This window comes from Plectropomus leopardus, chromosome 1 (genome assembly GCF_026936395.1).
Source record: "Plectropomus leopardus strain MGB_pleo_1.0 chromosome 1, ASM2693639v1, whole genome shotgun sequence".
NCBI lineage: Eukaryota > Metazoa > Chordata > Actinopteri > Perciformes > Serranidae > Plectropomus > Plectropomus leopardus.
In genome coordinates, this window is record NC_142176.1 from 22,698,057 (window position 1) to 22,718,068 (window position 20,012).

Sequence of the window (20,012 nt, forward strand, 5' to 3'; positions counted from 1 at the left end):
ATCCCGAGTTTAGGTATTAGAATCAGATTCTGGATAAGTACAACATTTACGTTAAAGTTTGGTCACTGTGGAACCGTTGTGTAAATACCCGTCCGCTCAAACCCACACAATTGCAAATGTAAAATGCTTAATGCTGAAATTCCTGGTCATCAGGTATGCCATCCTGACCAAAGAGTCCTGGCCAACATGGCGAGGAGATGAGAAACAAGGCGTCCTTCATCTCCTACGCTCTGTCAACATGGACCAGGATCAGTTCCAGCTTGGTCGCACCAAGATCTTCATTAAAGCCCCAGAGTCGGTACGTTTGAAATCCAGCTCACCCTCACACTGTCATATTCTGCTCTTTTGCTCAATCTTTGCACAGTATAACACTCTGTCTGTATAAGAAAGCAATCCAGGAAAATTTACTACAAAGCAAAAACCTTCAGCTCAGACCGTGTATATGTTATTGTTGTACAGATGTACAGCTCAGATCACATGTCAGAGTGTTGGCTGGCATGCAAAAAGCCTTTTTGTTAGCTGGGAGAGAAGCAAATGCACCATTTTTACACTAAACACCATAAAAGGGCATTAATGTCCCAAATCATGCTTGAATCCCTGATGCAGGGGAGGAGATTGAACCCGACCCTCGTACCACGTCAGCACTGAGTCAACACTGCTGTGGAGCTAAAACACAAGTACAGGCTGTGGTAGCAGAGTTTGGGGGGACATCGTAAAGGCTTGTCTTTTTCCACCACAACTACTTTTTCATGATTCCTATGAAAGCAGCATTTGTGCAAAGCTTGACTCTCACTCTAACATTTCTACACATCGTGTATGAACAAGCATGCACGTGCACACACACACACACACACACACACACACTCACACACACTCACAGATGTATGTTTAGAAGCTAATACACAGACATCTTTAATTCAGGCCTTACAGCTGATCCTGAATGCCTTTACTTATTCATTGCAGCCATGCAAGCCAAGAGTCCCCCCATCCCCCATACTGCCAGAGTCCGAGTCACTGAGGTGTGCTTGTGAAACGCAAATATCACACAGGGCGGACCGCTAAAATGAGCTGCCAGGCTTCTCAAAACAAGCCTCTCTGTCCGATAAGACACTGACACCAGCTAATTAGTTGTATGACTGAAGCGATTTTTTTCTGTTGGATGTAATAAGTAAAGTTTGTTTGACGCCAGATGGTGTAAAAGAGTTTCTCCTTCAGAGTGGTGATGGATGACCAGCAGCTCACTGTCAGTCAGAGGTCTTATAAGTGCTGCGTTGTGAATTCATATAGAAGCAACTAATCATAATCTATTCAGCCTTTTACACCTCTGAGTTATTTGATGTGTTCTGTATGTTTTGCCTTAATAATAGTAAGGGCTGAAATTATTTCTCAGTTAGTGGATAATCATAAATAAATCTGTTCTTATATTCAATTTTTTTTTTTCTTCAAGGAACATTTGTTAAACATTCACTTTCTTGTTTCTCAAAATGCGGTGATTTAATTTTGAAAATCTTTTGCATTTTGGATTCTTGGACAAAACAAGAGGACAACTCATTCTCACTCCAAAGTCGTCAAATACATAAGCTTGATTAGTAGCCCGTCATGTCAAAATATGATGCACTAGGTATCCTCCTGCGTCAGTTTCAGATCCTCAGGAACGGCGTGTCAATTTACGCTTATTAAATGAACGCAGTCTTTTTCAAAATAAACTTGAAATATATGTAAAAAAACCTTACAAAACTTCATTTTTAGGATTACTTCTTTAGGTTTAGGCAACAAAACAATGTGGTTAGATGTAGAAAATTGCTTAGAATAGGTAAGTTTGTTACTAACATTATGTAAAGTAACAAGATGTTCATCACTAGCACAGTACTCTACACATACTAGAACACTACAATCACATTAAAATAACTTGACTTTTTGTTTCACATGGGACATGAACAGTGGGCTCCTGTGTGAAAGTAAGGAGTTTGATTGAGCCATCTACCTCCTGCACGACCTATAAAGACTTTCATGCTCTGTGTACTATGATATTTGTCCCGGAGCATCAAAAAATGCCGCCGCCTGGTGCGTCTTATATTGCAACTAAAGGGTGCCTCTGTGCATTGATGTTTGACACTGAGGGCCACTGAATGTCAGTTTTTGATGAGTTGTTGGCTGAGTTGATTTTTAAGCTTCATTCATTTAATCAATGAAATGGTTACACTTAACTACACTTGACTGTTTAATCAGTTAATCACGTTATTATTTTAATGAATTCATGATAAAAAATAATAATTATTTAAGGTCTTTATAATGATTATTTTGAGCTAAAGTCATCACTGAGTAATATAAACAAAAAACCCACCAGCTGTTTGTTCTGGGGTTTGTCACCCGGGCGGTTGAATCAGTCATCTGGTGAAAAACATTGAAGCGTCAGTGATTGCGTGGTGTCACTGTCTTAATCAATGACTGCAGTGCATTTAAGTTGTTTGTGGTTCCTTCCTGTGCCGTCACACTGCAGCCTGTGGCCGGCTGCGCTGATGCCAGGCCTGTTACAGCGGTGGGCAGGATGTTTAGTCTGGCAGAGTGAGAGGGCAGAGAGTGTGATTGCGTGTTTAGAGGCCCAACAGGAAATGACATAGAGTGGTGAGAAGACCAGTGGTCTGTTGGCACAGGGTCAGCTCCTTGTGCAGGAAGTGGTGAAAAGACTTAACAGTAAAAGAATAAAATATTTTTTTATGAGTATACTGGTATCACTGTGCTGTAGTAATCACTCTGTACAATGCGTTGATAATTTTATACAGGACAAAAACTATGAACAAATCTGAAATCAAAATAAACATTTTGTATTTCAGCAATAGAAAATGTTGCCAGCACTCACTAATATATGTTAAAAAGTTTAACCCTTTGAAATCTGAGCAAATTTCTTTCCAAAAAAATGGTAAGACGGCAATGAGCAACTTGCCTTAAATTATCTAAAATTTAGCAACATAAAAGGAAAAAAGAGAAAGGAGGCAGACAAACCAAATAAACAAAGATTTTACCTGAAAAAAAGTGCTTAAAAATTTGGTGACATAATTTAAAATATGTTATTATGGTGATTAGAAGTAAAGAGACAATTATAATTATTTTCACTATATTTTTTCATTTTTCCCTTGTTTTATTTTTCTATGTCTACTTATTTCTTGCAATTTTTTTAACATTCAGTAAATTGCTCATTGCCTTTTTCCCTTGTTTTTGGAAAAAAAAGGTGTCTGAAAGCAGTGCAAGAAAACTGATGGTGATCCAGTTTTCAAAGAGATAGAAAATGTATGGCAGCAGAAGAAAACAAGCATGTTTAAGGCTTTCCTTCACGTTACTAAACACTTGTGGGTGTGACCCAATTATCCAGCAGCCACAGATCTGCCAGTTGTTATCAACCAGCTGACATAGATCACTTTTCTTTATAGAATAAAGCCATGTTTTTGACCGTTTCTTCCTCTCCGCCAAGACACCTTGTTGCAAGTTTCTAGCAGCGTAGTGGCATAAGTTTGGCATCACTGTTTTGCAGTGCATGACTCTCAGAAAAACATGCTGACATTTATAAAGGTATTGGTCAGAGGTGTACGATTCTGATGGATCAGACTACTTGAAACTTGTTCTCATCTGAAACTGCTTCACAATTCCCATCCATACACACTGGTTTGTAAATTGTCGCTGCAGCACTCTGCAGAGCAGTGACTTGACTCCTGCCAACAACCCAACCAAACTGCAGCCCCTGCTGTTAGACAGTGACACTGCCTGCACTGTAGCTGGGAGTGAAACCTCCTGTCTCTCACTGAAAAACCATAAAAATGTAAATGTTATCAGTGACAGCAGAGATTTGGCTTTGTGCAGCTGCACACAGGCATCTTCAGTATGTACGTACAGTCATTCTTTCCATTCAGTGTGTTGAGGTGCATCTGTGTTTGGGTTTGTGCAGGTATGCCTGTCTCTTACTGTATGTCGTCTTGCTTTGTTTGCGTTCACAGCTCTTTCTGCTGGAGGAGACAAGGGAGCGTAAGTTTGACGGCTACGCCAGGACCATCCAAAAAGCCTGGAGGAAATACATGGCTCGCAAGAAGTATGTCCAGATGAGGGAAGAAGGTGAGTGGAGTAACATCGTAGATATCATTTGTATGTCCAAGTTCCTCCATCTCTTACTCTCTTTCTCTGTGTTTATCTAGCTTCTGACCTGCTGTTGAACCGGAAGGAGAGGCGGCGACACAGCCTCAACAGAAACTTTGTAGGTGATTACCTGGGTATGGACGACAGGCCTGAGCTGCGGCAGTTTCTGGCCAAGAGAGAAAAGATTGACTTTGCGGACAAAGTGACAAAATATGACCGCCGCTTCAAGGTTGGTGTCCTTTAGTCTGCAGCCTGTTTCTGTGGCTAAACAACTGACTTCTCATTGAGTTCTTCTGTTTATTTTCTGCTTTTTCTAGGGAATCAAGAGGGACTTGATCCTGACCCCAAAGTCTGTGTACCTGATTGGAAGAGAAAAGGTGAAGCAGGGACCAGAGAAAGGGCAGGTGACAGAAGTGCTGAAGAGGCGGATTGATGTAGAAAAGATCTTGGCTGTGTCTCTCAGGTACATTTCCCTCAAATCCAGGACATATTGGGCTGTGATAGTGTTATAACATTTGTATCAGATATCAGCATCAACTCTGTTAGAAAACGTGTTCTTACAGCTTTTCACCTTCAGTTACTTTTTTTTTCTTGTTTAGACAAAATTTGTATTTTATTGTTTTAGGTGCGTTTAAATGGAGGCTCAGTGTAGTTCAAGCAGGCAAGCTATAAGTCACATGTTCATCATACTGTTCATGCATTTATGACCTCAGTATATTCTAAACAAAACCCATCATATAAACAAATTTGGTGCTCATTGACAGTTAAGACAAAAGTCAACTTTAAGCACAGCATCCCTCATTAGCCAGATGTAAGAAGGGGGCCACTGCCTCCACCCCCTCTTTATGCTCTTGGCCAACATTCATTTAAAATCACAGATCGCTGCGTCACGGTTGGAGTCATCCTATCGCAAGGTGGTCTCTATTCTGTTGCCCCCCGATTTTTGTATGTATTTTTTAATTGGTGTCATATCTACAGATGCAGCTCGTTTCTCCTAATGAAAATGCATTTGGCCGTTGTGGCGTGTTTGCCTTTGTTTGCCTGATTGAAAAAGCATTCTGCAGGGAAAACAAAATAACACTCTTTAATCTATACACTCTTTAATCCAAAGGCATTATGGGAACCGATGAACACATGAAAAATCAACACAGTGATGCTGCCATTGAATTTTCCATTCCTTCCATCTATGTTTTCACTGCGTACACAGGGCACAAGACTTTTTTTCTGAAATGTGCAGTTGTAAGCATGTTAAGACAAACAATCTATATGTTGGAGTACAGGAAGATACCAGTAGGTAATTGGCTGTTTCCAAAACAAGACAATGGTTGCTCAACATGCAGCCGGGCAGATTGTTACGCAGGGGCCCAGCGTATCATCTGTACACACAAAGTCATGAATCTACTTCAAAGCCGCAGTCTGGATTTCCAATCACACAAGTTCCCATGTTCCTGTAAATGTCACACAAGGGACGCTGAAAACATGTGGAGTGTATTAAACCTCTTGCCTCTTGTATATACTGTGTGTCTGTGTGTCTGTCCCTTTGTGTGTGCAAGCTGTGACTGATGGTTCACAGCTCAGAAATGTTGCTGAAATAATCTGCACTTTACTACAAAGAAAAGAAATAAAAGGAACTGGGAGACTTGTGGGGTCTTGTTGATGGGAACTGTGTAACTTGTTTTAGAGATAGAAATCACAGAGCTGTTGGTGCAAGCATGTGGATTTTGAGTCAGTGGGGTAATACAGACCAGGTGGTGCAATAAGCAAAAGCAGGAGTTGTAAAAAGCTCATCAGAGAAAAAACTCCACCTCATTGGGAGCAACAAAAGTATCCTTGTGTGGGTTACGGGCACAAGCTGTCTTCCCTCTTCAGATGTGCGCTGCTTTGTGAGCAACCGTCTGTTTCTATGCAAATGTGAAAGATGATTCTGACTCTCCATCTTCACTTCCAAAGCAGAGCAGTTAAGGTGCTCAGTGTATTTAAAACAGAAAAAACATCTTGTGAATGCATTTTTTTTGTTTCAGGTAAAGTTTTGCATCTAAGTAAGTGATATGTTTTTGTTTCTCAGTACAATGCAGGATGACTTCATGATTCTGCACGAGCAGGAGTACGACAGCCTGCTGGAGTGCGTCTTTAAGACAGAGTTCATCAGCTTACTGGCCCGCAGGTTTGAGGAGAAAACCCAGAGGAAGCTACCACTCAAGTTTAATAACACGTAAGTAAACATAATGAATTCTTGAACATAATTAATCACAGTTAATAACTTAATGTTGTCTTATTTTTGTGAGTTCATTCACTTCTCCAAAATGTGAGTTTCACTTTCTCAGTTAGATTTTATTTATTTAATTTTTTGGTTGACGGAGAATCTCACCTTTATTTTAGTTATTTTCAAAAGGGGGACTTTAAACTCATACTTTCATTAAAAAATGGTTTCAAGTCTTGATCATAGTTATCATTTTTTAAAAACTGAATTTGTTGTTTTTCAATAACATAGCACAAAACAAACAAACCTCTATACACATATACGCATGCACATGTCCAAAGTATAATAACATTAATACTGCATAGCATAAATTGAATAAAGAGAGAAAAAAGAGGGAATAAATAAAGTTTGTTTTAACTAAAAAATGAAAATACAATCTTAAGATTTTATACAATTTAAGTGATCGGTAAAAGGTTGCCAAGTTCTCGTTTTTTCAGAGAAAATGTAATTTTCTTAGTCTTTAAATCAGACTGAAGCTTCACTGTTAATAAGTCAGTATTTCAGAACCTCTCGTTAGACTAGACTGTTAGAATAATTATTTACAGGGACTTTCTGAAAAGACTTCTACAAAACTTTTATTGTTTTGTCCCTCAGACTGGAGATGAAGTTGAAAAAGGAGAACTGGGGCTTCTTGAGTGGCGGTGGCTCCCGGCAGGTCTTGTTCGTAGGTGGTCAGGGTGACATGCCTGTACTGAAGCCCTCGAGCAAATCTCTGCAGGTCAGCATCGGCCCCGGGCTTCCAAAGAACACACGTGAGTATCAACAGTGCAGAAATGACCTGTTCTCACCTCTGTGGTAACATGAACCTCAGGTGTGCTGAGTCATGATTTTGACAAAGTCAGACTCATCATTCAGGTTTGAGCGTGATGACTTGAAAGACTTGAAATCAGTTGGTCTCTGCAGTGTATTCAACAGCTGAGACACCCCAGCGTTCTGATTATAAACCTAGACATACAGTATAACCCAGAGGTGTCCAAACTTTTGAATGGGGGCCAGAATGGATAATGTGAAAATACCTGGGAGCCAGCTGCTTCTCACATCATATATATAATTTCAAAAACACATACAAATGACACAAATGCAGCAATTATATCTTTAAGGGAAAAAATATTAAGTTTTTCTACCATTCCTTAAAGTGCAAGCCCTTACTATCAACTTTATGCTTCTTTGCCGTGGCCATGTCTGCTAACTGACAGGAAATATTTAGTGTTAGATAATTGTTAGTTTGCGTCTGTTAATGAAAACACGTTAGTTCTGCCTGCATAGTTCCGACCTGGTGCATGTCTGCAAGCTGTACAATTGTCCTGCCATCATGATGTGAAAGAAAATAAATACAAAGTCATTTGCTCTATTAAGCCAAATTGTATTTATCAAATGGTATATTTTGAAAAACAAGCCTAGGGTCATTTAAAAGTGGTCTTGCAGGCATGGCAAACTCCTGAGCTTTTATCTCGACATGGTGGCCAAAAATTTAATCAGTCTGTCAGCAGGTGTGATTTTTGATGGCCACTTCCCATAAAGGTTCAGTGTGTAGGATTTAGGTATATATTGACAGAAACAGATCACAGCTATGTTTTATTAGTTTATAGTCACCTGAAAATAAGAATTGTGTTTTCATTAACTTAGAATAAGCTATTATATCTACATAGGGAGGGAGCGGGTCCTCTTACATGGAGCCTGCTATGTTGTTTCTACAGTAGCCCAGAATGGACAAATGAAGCTCTGACTCTATGGGCCATATGCATTTTTGCATTATAGTGTCGGCTATTATAGTACTCCTACACGCTTGGCACATGAGAGAAGTTTCATTGAAATCTGCAGCCTCACCACTAGATGCCACTAAATTCTACACACTAGCCCTTCAAATCATAAACAACAGTACTGTGATGTGAATGATGAATGTAAGATGGGGGAAATGATGAAACTGTTTTCATCACAACTGTCTTCATCAAATTGGTTATAAATTGGTCCAATCACTTAATATTTTGTTACTATACTTTTCATTTCATAACAATTTCATTGTGTTCATACATTTTAATCAATCAATTTTTGTTATTTTATTTAGTTTAGTTTTTTAAAATCTCATTTTATATTTTTTTGCTGTTTTTTAAAAAAGAATTTAATTCCATGTAACACAATCTTTATAAAGCATTAATGAGTCTCATAAATTGGAGGTGGGGCTATTAATCTATTGGCGTTCATGTTAAAAAAGCTTTAAATTTGATGGTGAGCACATTGAAACCCGACTTAGTCAACTTCAATGTCATGTATTAGAAATGCATGTAACTTTAACAGAAACACATAATATCACAATACTTCTTCCCCTCACCTCCTCGTTTCTTTCATCCACAGGCCCCTCCAGGAAGAGCTTCTCTCAGGTTCGCTCAAATGCGTCCAGAACTCACCAGAACATCCCCTCGAGGGCTGCCCCCGGACCTCCAGGTACAGCGTTTAACCCTAGAAAACCTGGATCGACATCAGTTTTCTTGTGCCCTCCAAAAACTATTAAAATTTAAACATTCTAGGAAAAAATGTCTAGAATACTGCATGTATAATTATCTTAGCCATATATATTTAAAATTATGTTACAGGAAAAAAAAGTAAGCATTTATTTTTTCATTTTTTAGCATTTTTTTGCAGTGTTATATCCTCGTTTGTTTTCTTTTTTTTCTCTTTCTTGCTTATTTTCAGGTAAAGTATGTGTTGTTTTTTAATTTTTTTTTACTAATTTCCTGCTAATTTTTGGCCATGTTTTTTTAAAATTGCTCATTGCCCATTTTTTGAAAGAAGTCAAACAAATGTGCTCAGGTTTTCAAGTGTTAATTTAAAGGGTTAATAATGCCAGTGGGATTTATTTTATTTTCCATTTTATGTTTTGCATTCAATTTTTATCCTTATTTTATCTTACTTTTACTAAAATTATCAGGTGGGTTTTTTCCATTTTAAAATGCAATTCTATGTATTCTGATCTTATTTTATTTTTACAAGCAGGTTTTATTATGTCTTTTTGTCTGCTATGTGTTTTGATGTGAAGCACTTGGTGCATGTAATTTCTTTCAAGTGAAGCACGTTGGGCTGCATTTCTTGCATGAAAGGTGCTATACAAATAAAGTTTATTATTATTATTATTATTATTATTATTAAATGCTTCACTTTCATCCATGTGAATTGCCTTAAACCCTTTTTTGTTTTTTTTTTTGTTGCAGTTGCTCACCAGAATGGTGGCCTTAAAAACACCAACCACGTAGCTAATCAGAGGAACTCGCAGCATCACAACCAGAGGCATTCCTCGTCAGGCAACGCAACGCGCCCCTTCCTGCCTAGCAACGCCAACCAACTGAAGGAAAGAGGCGGCAGCCGGCCGCAGCCCAACCTGGACTGTCTGAGAGTGCCTGATCAAGGAGCCGCAGGGTGAGAACCTAATATAAACACAGGAAAATAAAACACACAAACCACACAGTACATACAAAAGGAGACAGAGTAAGCAAATATGCAGATGACGTGTCAGGAAACAGGACTTACATGTGACTGCTACTGCACAAAGGGGGATCTCATTTAACTGAGTGCTATCAGTCAGCTGTTCATACTGCATAGATCTACCATGTCCCTGTTAGTTTCATCCTGTGACAACTCTGTCTTTATTAGATATATAGTCATGATTTGGGATATTTCTCCATTAGACATGAAATAGTTTTGCAGTTATGTTATAATGCGTGTGCACGTGAAACAAACATTTTTTTTATATATTGTGGAAAGAAATCTCAGCTTCATCTTTCACTTTTTACCCACCAGAATCACCTCTTAATGCCTTTGTTGACATCTCACTGCCAAGAAATGGGAAACCATGGTGCCACATTACCAAAGAAAACAAAAAAAAGTGCATTTTGGATGATAAAAATGTTATTTTTCTGCACCAGTTAAGTGGAGTTGCAGTTCTTACTAAAGGTGTTGATTGTCATTTTCCCAAAAGGCCCGACCCTGTTTACTATTTCCATTACAGGGAATTTGACAAGCGTGACTCACAGGTTTATGCGCTGAGAACACTTTAATTGCTGACGTATGCAGCTAATTATCATTCAGCCTCATATGACTCAACTTTGTAGTATCTAGTTCACATTTTAAAGCTCCCTCCCATTAGGTACTTAGATTCTTGTCTCTACCCTTTAAAAACATATGTTTTAACACAGAGTTTTCATATCTGTCAATTGTGATGAGGTTGTTAGGCAGTAAGGTATCTTACGTCACATGTACACACATAATTTTAGATGCCTACAGGCATCATAGACACACACTAATACACTTGTGTTTTTATAATGTGACATAATTTGGATAATTTATCTTTTATAGCAATGGAGACAGACGACCAACTTCAAATGGAGGAATGTGAGTTTGAGTGTTTGCAGTGTTTTGGGTGGTGGTTCAGGACTATAAAAGCTTTTAGCAGCAGGATATATTGATGCTTCCTCTCTTGTACATTTTGGTTTTTTAGAAGGCAAAGTTCAAACTCTCTAAAGGAGCCGACTGTAGTGTGCAACTAATATTTCATTCTTTGCTGCTGCTCAAAGTCTTTGATATCAAGTGGGAATTCTTTTACATTTCATCTTAATACAACAGATCTTTCATTTGTGTAATGAAAGATCCTTGAAATCGTTTAGTAATGAAAGAATCCCTGCTGTGCTCCTCTTCTGAAGCCTTATTCTAATAAAGGATCTGTTTTTATGAAGAGATGAACATTGAGGATGAAAGTTATCTTCATATACACGGACCTCAGTAAATGCATATATTGCATATGTTCAAACTAACTATTGCCGCTTCAACTATTCTGAATGATTTGATCCTAAGTTAGCTTATCTGAACAGTTGAGTTAAAGGAATACTTCACTTAAAAAACGATCATTTGTATATGAATTACTCACCCTGTCCTTTTGATTTTGTGGAAAAAACTTTGTTTTTCATGAATTGGAGGTAAAGGGGCTGCAAATTTTATCAAAACATCAGTTTACAAACTTTCTAAACTGATGGGTATAATCCAAGTCTCATTTTTCCAGTCGTATGTGCAATACTTTCCAAACACATGCACTTTTGCTAAAACCTTAACACTTATGCATATGAGTAGCACACCTGGTTGAGCTGAAACGCACCCAGGCGTGCTTCTTGTTCTTGCATGAGATCGTTTATGCGGAAATATTTTAAATAGTAAGGTTTTAGCGTAAATGCATGTGTTTTGGATATACTGGACATAAGACTGTATAAATGAGACCTGTATTATACTGCAAGAGTTGTGTGAGAGTTTGTAAACTGATATTTTGATGTAGTTCTGCTGTTGTCAAATGTGGCTCCCTTTTACTCCAATTCATCAAGAATTTTCTCAGTTTTTGGTTTCTTTGTTCTTCATGTAGGGATGCTACAAAAACAAAGTTTTCTTCACAATGTCAACATAACACAGCAGTAGTAATTGATATGGAGATCATTGTGTAGGTTAAGTGCTCTTTTGAGTTGTTCAATCCCATTCTTAGGTATTACATTTAGTATTATATTTAAAACTAACTTGAAAGGAGCACGTAGCCTCCTGCATATACAGTAGACAGACAGGGGTTTCAAAGTTATGTGCATACAGAATCATAAACAGAGATGTTAGAGGTACCACTGACTCTGGATCAATACTTCTGCTCTGAACGGCTTCCTCAAGTTTTTTAGTCGCTCATTTGTGAAAATATAGTGTGTACTCAATCACCATCTTGTGGCTGATTTGTGAACAGCAAGAGTTTGTTAAAATGAAGCAGAAGGCTTTCTTCACACTGACACACTGCACTTATCCACGAGCATGTAGTCTCACTGCCATGTAAAAATAAAAACACATTTTGTTTTTAGCTTAATCACAATGCGATTCTGAAAATTTAAAAGGATTCAAAGGTCATTACATAACACGATGGTGATTATGCACACTTACGCTGTAGTAGTTTTGAAATGTAACTTGATTAACAGCCTCTTCTGACTTAACTTCACAGCCAACTGCAGCACCGTGAACTGCATGTTTCACACACTGTAGCTGCCTCCTGTTGATGTTGACAGTTGTGTGGTTTCCCTTTTTTTCCTGTAATGTCTCAGAGCTCACAGACCATCAGCCACCAGGCCTCCGCCGGGAGGAGGACGACCCAAACCTGCACCCAAACCCAAACCCCAGGTGCCCCAGTGCAAAGCTTTGTATGCCTATGACGCTCAGGACACTGACGAGCTCAGCTTCAACGCTGATGACCTTATTGATATTATCAAAGAGGGTAAGATGGCGCATTTCTAGGGCTGTCAGCGTTAATTGCAATGCGATTAAGGTTGTTGGGTTTTTTTAGTCACCGCCGACATTGGCAGGCATGGTCATTTCACAGAGGACCATGCCTTTACAGACGTGCCCACTTTATGCTAGTCCCATTCAGTTTTTTGCTGTAATTTGATTCCCAATTAAAGACAATCTAACAAGAATAGCTGTACTTGGTCAGTATGGATTTCAAAAAAGTATTGAAATGCTAACATGAGATTAAAAAATAAGATTATTCGCATTTAACAATTAAAAAAAAAAAGAATCGTTTGACAGCCCTACTTGCTTCTTATCATTTTGGTTCAGATGTCAGCTTGCAATGAGACACTCATTTAGTCATGTTTGTTGATTAGATGCATCCGGGTGGTGGACAGGACGACTTCGTGGAAAGCAGGGACTTTTCCCCAACAACTACGTCACCAAGATCTAGGAGCTGCCGGTTTACAGCTCGAGGAGGAGAGCCTGCTGCGTCCCCGCTGACCCTCTCAGAGGACGGGATGGAGCTCAGAGTCAGGGAGAGGAGCACTGCGAGACTCCTTGAGGAGAGAAACTTCCTCCACTGCTGCCTTGTCGTAAATTAACGTAACTCTCAGTTACACCACCAGACCAAAAGACCGTCAATCTCTGCTTTAAAGACAAGACTGTTTGACCTGGGGTCTGTTTTCCTCCACAGTCCCTTTGAGTACTGAACAAAACTATTTATTGTATTTATAGCTTTCTGTGTTCTCCTTACTGTCATTTATATCTTGCTGAGGATTTGAGCTCAAACATTTTTTGAAGCGTTGGAAAGAAGTATGCTTAATCTGTGGGACCAGGCTGTGATTTTACTCTCAGATGAAGGTTTGATCGCTGAATCAAAGGCGATCATCTCAGTGGCAAGACTGCAGCGCCTGCTGCTTTACCAGGAATATTTATTTTGGTGCAAAACTGTAACTTCTTACAGGGACCGGCGTTTCAGTAAATCATCACACTGTGATTGTAATGATTTTAAATACCAAAGCGATAGCAATTTTAATCTCTTCTACATGTACACTCGGAGGGCAATGCAGTCTAGTGGTGACTCACCTGGAAACTCATCTTCATCTTTATTTTGTTGTTGTTTTTGTTTTCCTATCACACCAGTATATTTTCGACACAGAGTAGAGGCCATGTATACTGTAACCTGAGCATGCTGTCTGTGGTGTATTAGCACTTTATTGGTACAGGTACTACCTTGGACACAGACATCTTCACTCGTTCATGCCACAGCCAGTAAGTCAAGTGTATGAAGGACAGGTTGCAAAGCGAGCAATAAGCTGCGTCACTGAGGAGAATAATTTGTTTACATAAAATGATAAAACAGGCATTTTTAGATCTCAATCTGTATATGTGTTCATATTTTAGGAGTACGCCTGTTGTTGGTTAGAATTTAAATTAATTTTTTTGTATTTTCTCTGAAGGATCTTCTGATTTTTCTCTGCTTTTGATACTCAAAGGGCTGCTTTCAGCTACACATAGATAATAATGGTTATCACAGATTAGGGTGAATGGATTTTTGTTTGTGCAAAAGTTGTTTTAGGTGAAAGGCATTTGTTGACATTTTTTTCATGGCACTACAGAGAATTCCTTTTGCTTCTGCTCGACTGTTTCTGCACATCTTTTGCACTGCTGTTGCATTACTTACACATTCCTAGTATTTTTTTTAATCAAATAACCACATTATGCTCTAGTCAGTAAAATAACTGCTGAGACTTCTGTCATAGATCTTCTGCATCATCAAATATAGTTTGATCTTGGATGGCTGACAACATCCTTGTGCAATACAAAATAGTAGGTGCGTCTTTTAATAAAGCATGTAATATTTTATATGTATCTGTTTTCTTTGTTTTATTATCAGGGAATGCATTAAATGGACAGTGATGAATTGGATTTTTATACTTATTACCATAATGCACATGCCATCAGGACTGATATCCAAATTTTACAAATACTGAGGTAATTATTGCAGTGACCCCCAACAGACTGTTTGTTTTGCTACTCTATTTTTCCACATTTAATGAAAGCTGCAAGCTGCATTAATTGTCATCCAAGCAGATTTCAAGCATTGGAATTTTTGACAAGAGGTAAAATACTTGTGGGTTTTTTTTCTTCTTTTTTTCATGGTGGTCATCACTATATTTTGATGCTCTTTTGAGGTATATAGATATACTTTGATAAAAAATTACATGCTCCATATGACTACATTTGTATTGAATTTTTATTTCAAGATCTGTATGTCTTTTAACATATACACAAATTATGCTACAATGTGAAAAGTGTCGAATTTTACTGTGGAATATTCAAAGATTCAAAGCTGCAGGTGTCACAAGATGGCATGAACTCATAACCTTTGCATTGAAAGAAAATCACCTTAACACTCAACCAAACAATAAGTCAGCTGATGATGACTGGTCATAGTAGGTCCATGAATTGAATTGTTAATTTTTGAAGTTAATTTTTACTTGAGATTAATATATAGAAATTTGAGATTTGTAACTGTAGATTGAGAATTTCAGTTTTGAAATAAATTAAGTAGCGCAGGATATGGCATGTCAATCTACCCAGGTGCAGGTAGTTTCCTGACGACCTCTTTAACCCCACCTGCCAGCCAAGGCCAGGTACCAGCCTCAGAAGGAGAAGGCAGAAAGAGGGAGGTCACAAAATTAAAATATTGACAAGTTCACTTTTGGAAATAAAATCTTGAAAGAAATCACCTAGAAAATTTGAAAAAGTTGCAGCATAGTATGTCATACAAAATGGCATAATAATGTCAGTAAAGTATGTTGTCTAAATTAGCATAAGAAAGTCATGCTGTGGTATGCTGTACAAAATAGTAAAAAATGAACAAATAAAAAAATTAATCATATTGTATGAGCAAAAAATGGTCAAAGTTTACTATCTCATCCAAAATAGAAAAAAAAATGTCACAGCATAAAATATTGTCCGAAACAGAATTAAAGTATTAGAATGTAATCAAAAATAACAAAAACAAAAAGGAAAGGAAATAATACTATACTATGCTGTCAGAAAAAGCATGAAAAAACTTGTACTATCATATGTTGTTCAAATGGCAACAAAAACAACTAATAGCATAGTATGTTGTCCAAAACGGCAAGAGAAATTTATAGTATTGTATATTGTCCAAAATATCAAAATCATCACAATAAAGTATGTCATACCAAACATTAGAAAAATATCATAGTACAGTATGTTGTCCAAAATAACATGAAAAAAAATCACAGTACAGTATGTCATCCAAAATAGCATTAAAAATCTGTTTAGTATGTTGTCCAAAATAGCATAAAAAAGTCTTAAGATGTCATCCAAAAAAGCACAAGAATGTCATTCTGTACTGTCATCAAAAACAGCATAGAAAAAGTGAAGGTATAGTACGTCATCCAAAATAGTGAAAAAGGGGCCATAGTATACTTTGCCATGCAAAATAGCAAAAGAAAAAAAATCACACTACATTTTGTTTTCCAAAGTAGCATGAGATGTGTCATGTGTCATGTGTCATGTGATATGTCATCCAAAGTAACATAAAAAAACATAATATAGTATGCCAATCATAATAAAGCTTGTCATCTAAAAAGCATAAAAACGTAACGTCCAAAATAATGTAAAAAAAAAAAAGTCAGCAAAGTATGCTGTCGAAAAGAGAAGAAAAATCGTGTAATAATATGTCGTCTAAAATTGCATAAAAAGTCATAATTTAGTATATTGTCCAATATAGCAGAAAAAAATCGTAGTATTATGTATTGTATCATGCCATCCAAAAAAAAAGCATTAAAAAGTCATCCTATAGTATGTTGTCCAAAATCAGACAAAACGTCACAGTATAGTACGCCGTCAAAAATGATTAAAAAATGTCATATTATACAACAGCTAGATGTTGTGTAATAGTATTTTGATTGATCGAGAGTCATTCAATGAGTCCTGTTATACAGTACAACATCACTGGGACTTTTAACTCTGCATGTATCACTCCGCTGCACGGCTGTTCTGAACCGTTAATTAGGCCTACATTAACGCTCTGGAGTTGTCCTGTGGCGGGAAAACAAAAGTAATGGGGGGAACTTCCAGTCTTTTCGGGGCTCATTCATTCCTGGGCATTTTAGTTAAAGAAAATAAAAGGGAAGCAGTTACTGTTCCGTCCCGTTTATTGTTTTATTAGTTATCCAGTTAGGCGAGCCCAGGACTCTCGGTTAAATTGGTGGCGGCGGTGTCCTTCAACAAGCTGCTGTGAGGACTTTTCTGTGCAGCTGTTGTTTTTAGCTTAGCTGCCTCTGCATAGCTAGCTGCTAACCCCGGCGTGGTGCTTCAAGACTGCGCTCAACAACGTTACGAAGATGTGGCGCGGAGACGAGGAGCCTTTCAAACCCGGCACGGGATGTTTGACAGACTCTAAACCTGGTCTAAACCTCATGGTTGACCCGCCCTCTCCCTTCACCGGCCACGGGAGCCAGAGTTTCCTCAGCTGGAGGCGGCGGAGACTGCAGTTATGAGCTGGTAAGGACTCTTCCTACTCGCCGCGACAAGTCCAGAGACACACACAACATACAACCATCTGCTACAACTAACAGACTCTTAATTCACTTGAAACACACAGATAATTGTAGATGATACTACGCAGCTGCCCCGTGTATAACATGTAGACCTAACTAACGCAAAGTAGCCAGCTTGCAGGAAGAAGTTTTGTGTTGCTAGGCAACAACTGTCACTTGCGGCGGAGCAAAAAAAAAAATTTAAAAAAATCACAAGATGAAGAAACAAATCATAATCTGTTGTATCTATTAATAAATATCTAATAAATAGCTATTTGCACAGTTGTGTAAAACCAATAATACACTCAAGGTCGTGCTGTGTACTGTATATCACGGCTGTGATTCGGTCGTAGGCAGCCTCGTACCTAAGATAATCACAGCCATGATGATATACAGTACAAAAGCACTCCCTCTAATGTGATACTGCTTAAGGATACTATCATCAAAAATCATGAAAAAACGTCATAGTATACTATATTGTCAAAAATCATGAAAAAACGTCTTAGCATAGTATGTCCTCAAAATATTTTTTAAAAAGTCATCATGTAATATGTAATCAAAAATGATGGAAAAAAAACACCATAATATTGTTTGATGTCAAAAATCATGAAAATAAGGCATAGTAAAGTATGTCACCAAAAATCATGAAAAAAAGTCATAGTACAGCATGTCGTCAAAAATCATGAAAATACATCATGGTACAGTATATCATCAAAAATATGAAAAGACATCATAGTATAGTATCACATCAAAAATCATGATATAGCATCATGGTATAGTACGTCGTCAAAAGTCATGAAAAACTGACCGGAGCATGAAAAAACTTGACTTGAGGTGTCTCACTCAAACATACAATGTTCTTGATGACATTTCATTTCAAAAAAGCTGTTTCAAGTACCCAACATTCAAACAAACAAAAAAATTACAAAGAGGACACCAGAGAAAAGACTCAAGAGTTATCCAAGTTTATTAATATTATTTTTTAAAACTAATATAAATCCCACAGAATATGATCCTGGTGCCTTTAAGTCAATGGATGCATGGATACCTGCTTTAAGTACTGCATTTCAACACTCCATTCAAAATATCTTTTTTTCTTCTTTTTTTTTAATAGTCATCAGAGTGGAAATACATGGCCTCAGTGCACTGTCATATTCACTACTACTCTCCTACCCTTTTCTCTCTTGTGCAAGTCTATGCGAGTGAGTTAGTCAACAGTATTAGTGTTTTTCTTTCCGCAGCAGCAAAAATGGACACCGCTGCTCAACTACAGAGAGACGAAAGGGAGGGTGGATAAAATGGTTTGAAGTGCGAGAACAAATAGTAAATATTCATCCCAAATTGAGCTGTGTATTTCCCTCTGAACACACACAGCGCACACACACGGGAACTTAAAGTCAACGTTACTGCCAGTCTCAGATTGACAAAATGATCCCAGGTTGCAGGCTCATGTGAAATGTCTAACACACATGTAGACCTGAGATCATCTGACAGAAACCTTAACCGTCACATCTGCAGGGAGAAACTTCCCCTAAAAATGAAGATTCCTAGCAGGTCCCAACAATCGCTCAGTTTAGAAAGAACAGTCAAGAGAGGGACGTGACATTCTTTTTCTTGTTCTCTAAAATACATCAGATGACGGTGATAACGGTGTTTTTAGTCAAATGAAGGTGCTGGAGGGAGGTGTGATCGTAGCAAAGCATGTGCATATTCTGGGAGGTGAGGTGAACATCGGAGTTTATTTCCACTCTAGAAATACTGGGTGTGCACTAATACAGCAGCTGATCTGTTAACATATTTCCCTAGTTAGGAATGTCTTGATTTACTTAAAAAACATCTTTCACTAACAATCCACATCTTCTAAACATAAACTAATCAATACAATGACTGGTAAAATGAATCCTGCAATGTTATTTTTTTTTAAAGGAGGGTGACATTCTATTCTAGTAAAGCAAGGCATTAGGTTTACAGAAATGCATCTTTACTAGAGCAGCTATCCTCACCTGCGAGTTGTTAGGCTGTGTTAAGCCCACGTTATATGTGCAAAGAAATGCATTGCAAGGAAACATGCAGAGAAACAAAAACAAAAAAATGACACTTGAGGAAACAATCAAAAGCTACATAAAAGCTTTATAAATACAATAAAATCTTAAACCCTTAATGGAGAATTCTAGCTGTTGTAGTAATATGTGATAGCTGGCACTCTAGGCTCGATGCTTTTTTGTCAGGTCTTTATTTTTTTTATTTTCTTGTAGTAGAGCTGCGCAGGTTGCCATCTTTGGTTGACTGCAGTACTGAAGAGAAAATTAATATGATCTCAAAATAAATTTTCAACAAAAGGGGGTTGTTAGAAAAACAGCATCAACTCTCAGCAGACAGCTGCGCCTCAATGTCCACTCTGCAGATGGGGCACTTCTTATTGGTGAGGAGCCACTGATCCACACACAGCTGATGGAAGAGGTGCATACATGGTAGGCGTCTGGTGGGGAAACACAGGAGCAAAGATTATAACCAGCAATTAACTGATCCTGCAGGTGCTGTATGTGTAGCTGGAGCCTTATAAAGCTTCACTGTCTGTTGTCCAGAAACTATTAAAAAACACATCAGTGAGCCACAGGATCATACTGGGTCACATGTTTCTTCATCATCATGACGATGGGCATTGTGGTTCATTTCGATCAATCTCACACACACTGTCCTGCTGCTGTAAATACTATAGCACCATAGCACCAATAGCACCACATTCACAGCAG

The 20,012-nt window shown here is 38.0% G+C and overlaps 2 protein-coding genes across 6 annotated transcripts in view; one reads left to right on the forward strand and one right to left on the reverse strand.

Annotated features, from left to right (window-relative positions):
* Window positions 1-14,542, forward strand: part of myo1ea (myosin IEa) — a 65,598-nt gene extending 51,056 nt beyond the window's left edge. The window contains exons 19-29 of one of the 2 annotated variants that reach the window (XM_042491554.2): window positions 154-298; window positions 3,990-4,104; window positions 4,185-4,354; window positions 4,443-4,588; window positions 6,191-6,337; window positions 6,980-7,137; window positions 8,738-8,827; window positions 9,592-9,796; window positions 10,733-10,768; window positions 12,493-12,662; window positions 13,051-14,542. In XM_042491554.2, coding sequence (XP_042347488.2) covers window positions 154-298; window positions 3,990-4,104; window positions 4,185-4,354; window positions 4,443-4,588; window positions 6,191-6,337; window positions 6,980-7,137; window positions 8,738-8,827; window positions 9,592-9,796; window positions 10,733-10,768; window positions 12,493-12,662; window positions 13,051-13,127 — 1,459 coding nt within the window. In that variant the 3' untranslated portion in view covers window positions 13,128-14,542. The remainder of the gene's footprint in view (window positions 1-153; window positions 299-3,989; window positions 4,105-4,184; window positions 4,355-4,442; window positions 4,589-6,190; window positions 6,338-6,979; window positions 7,138-8,737; window positions 8,828-9,591; window positions 9,797-10,732; window positions 10,769-12,492; window positions 12,663-13,050) is intronic. The other variant, XM_042491637.2, reaches the window with a different exon arrangement.
* A 3,666-nt stretch (window positions 14,543-18,208) lies between these two features.
* Window positions 18,209-20,012, reverse strand: part of rnf111 (ring finger protein 111) — a 37,959-nt gene continuing 36,155 nt past the window's right edge. For all 4 annotated transcript variants that reach the window (XM_042491958.2, XM_042492040.2, XM_088077812.1 and 1 more), the window contains one exon: window positions 18,209-19,738. In XM_042491958.2, coding sequence (XP_042347892.1) covers window positions 19,621-19,738 — 118 coding nt within the window. In that variant the 3' untranslated portion in view covers window positions 18,209-19,620. The remainder of the gene's footprint in view (window positions 19,739-20,012) is intronic.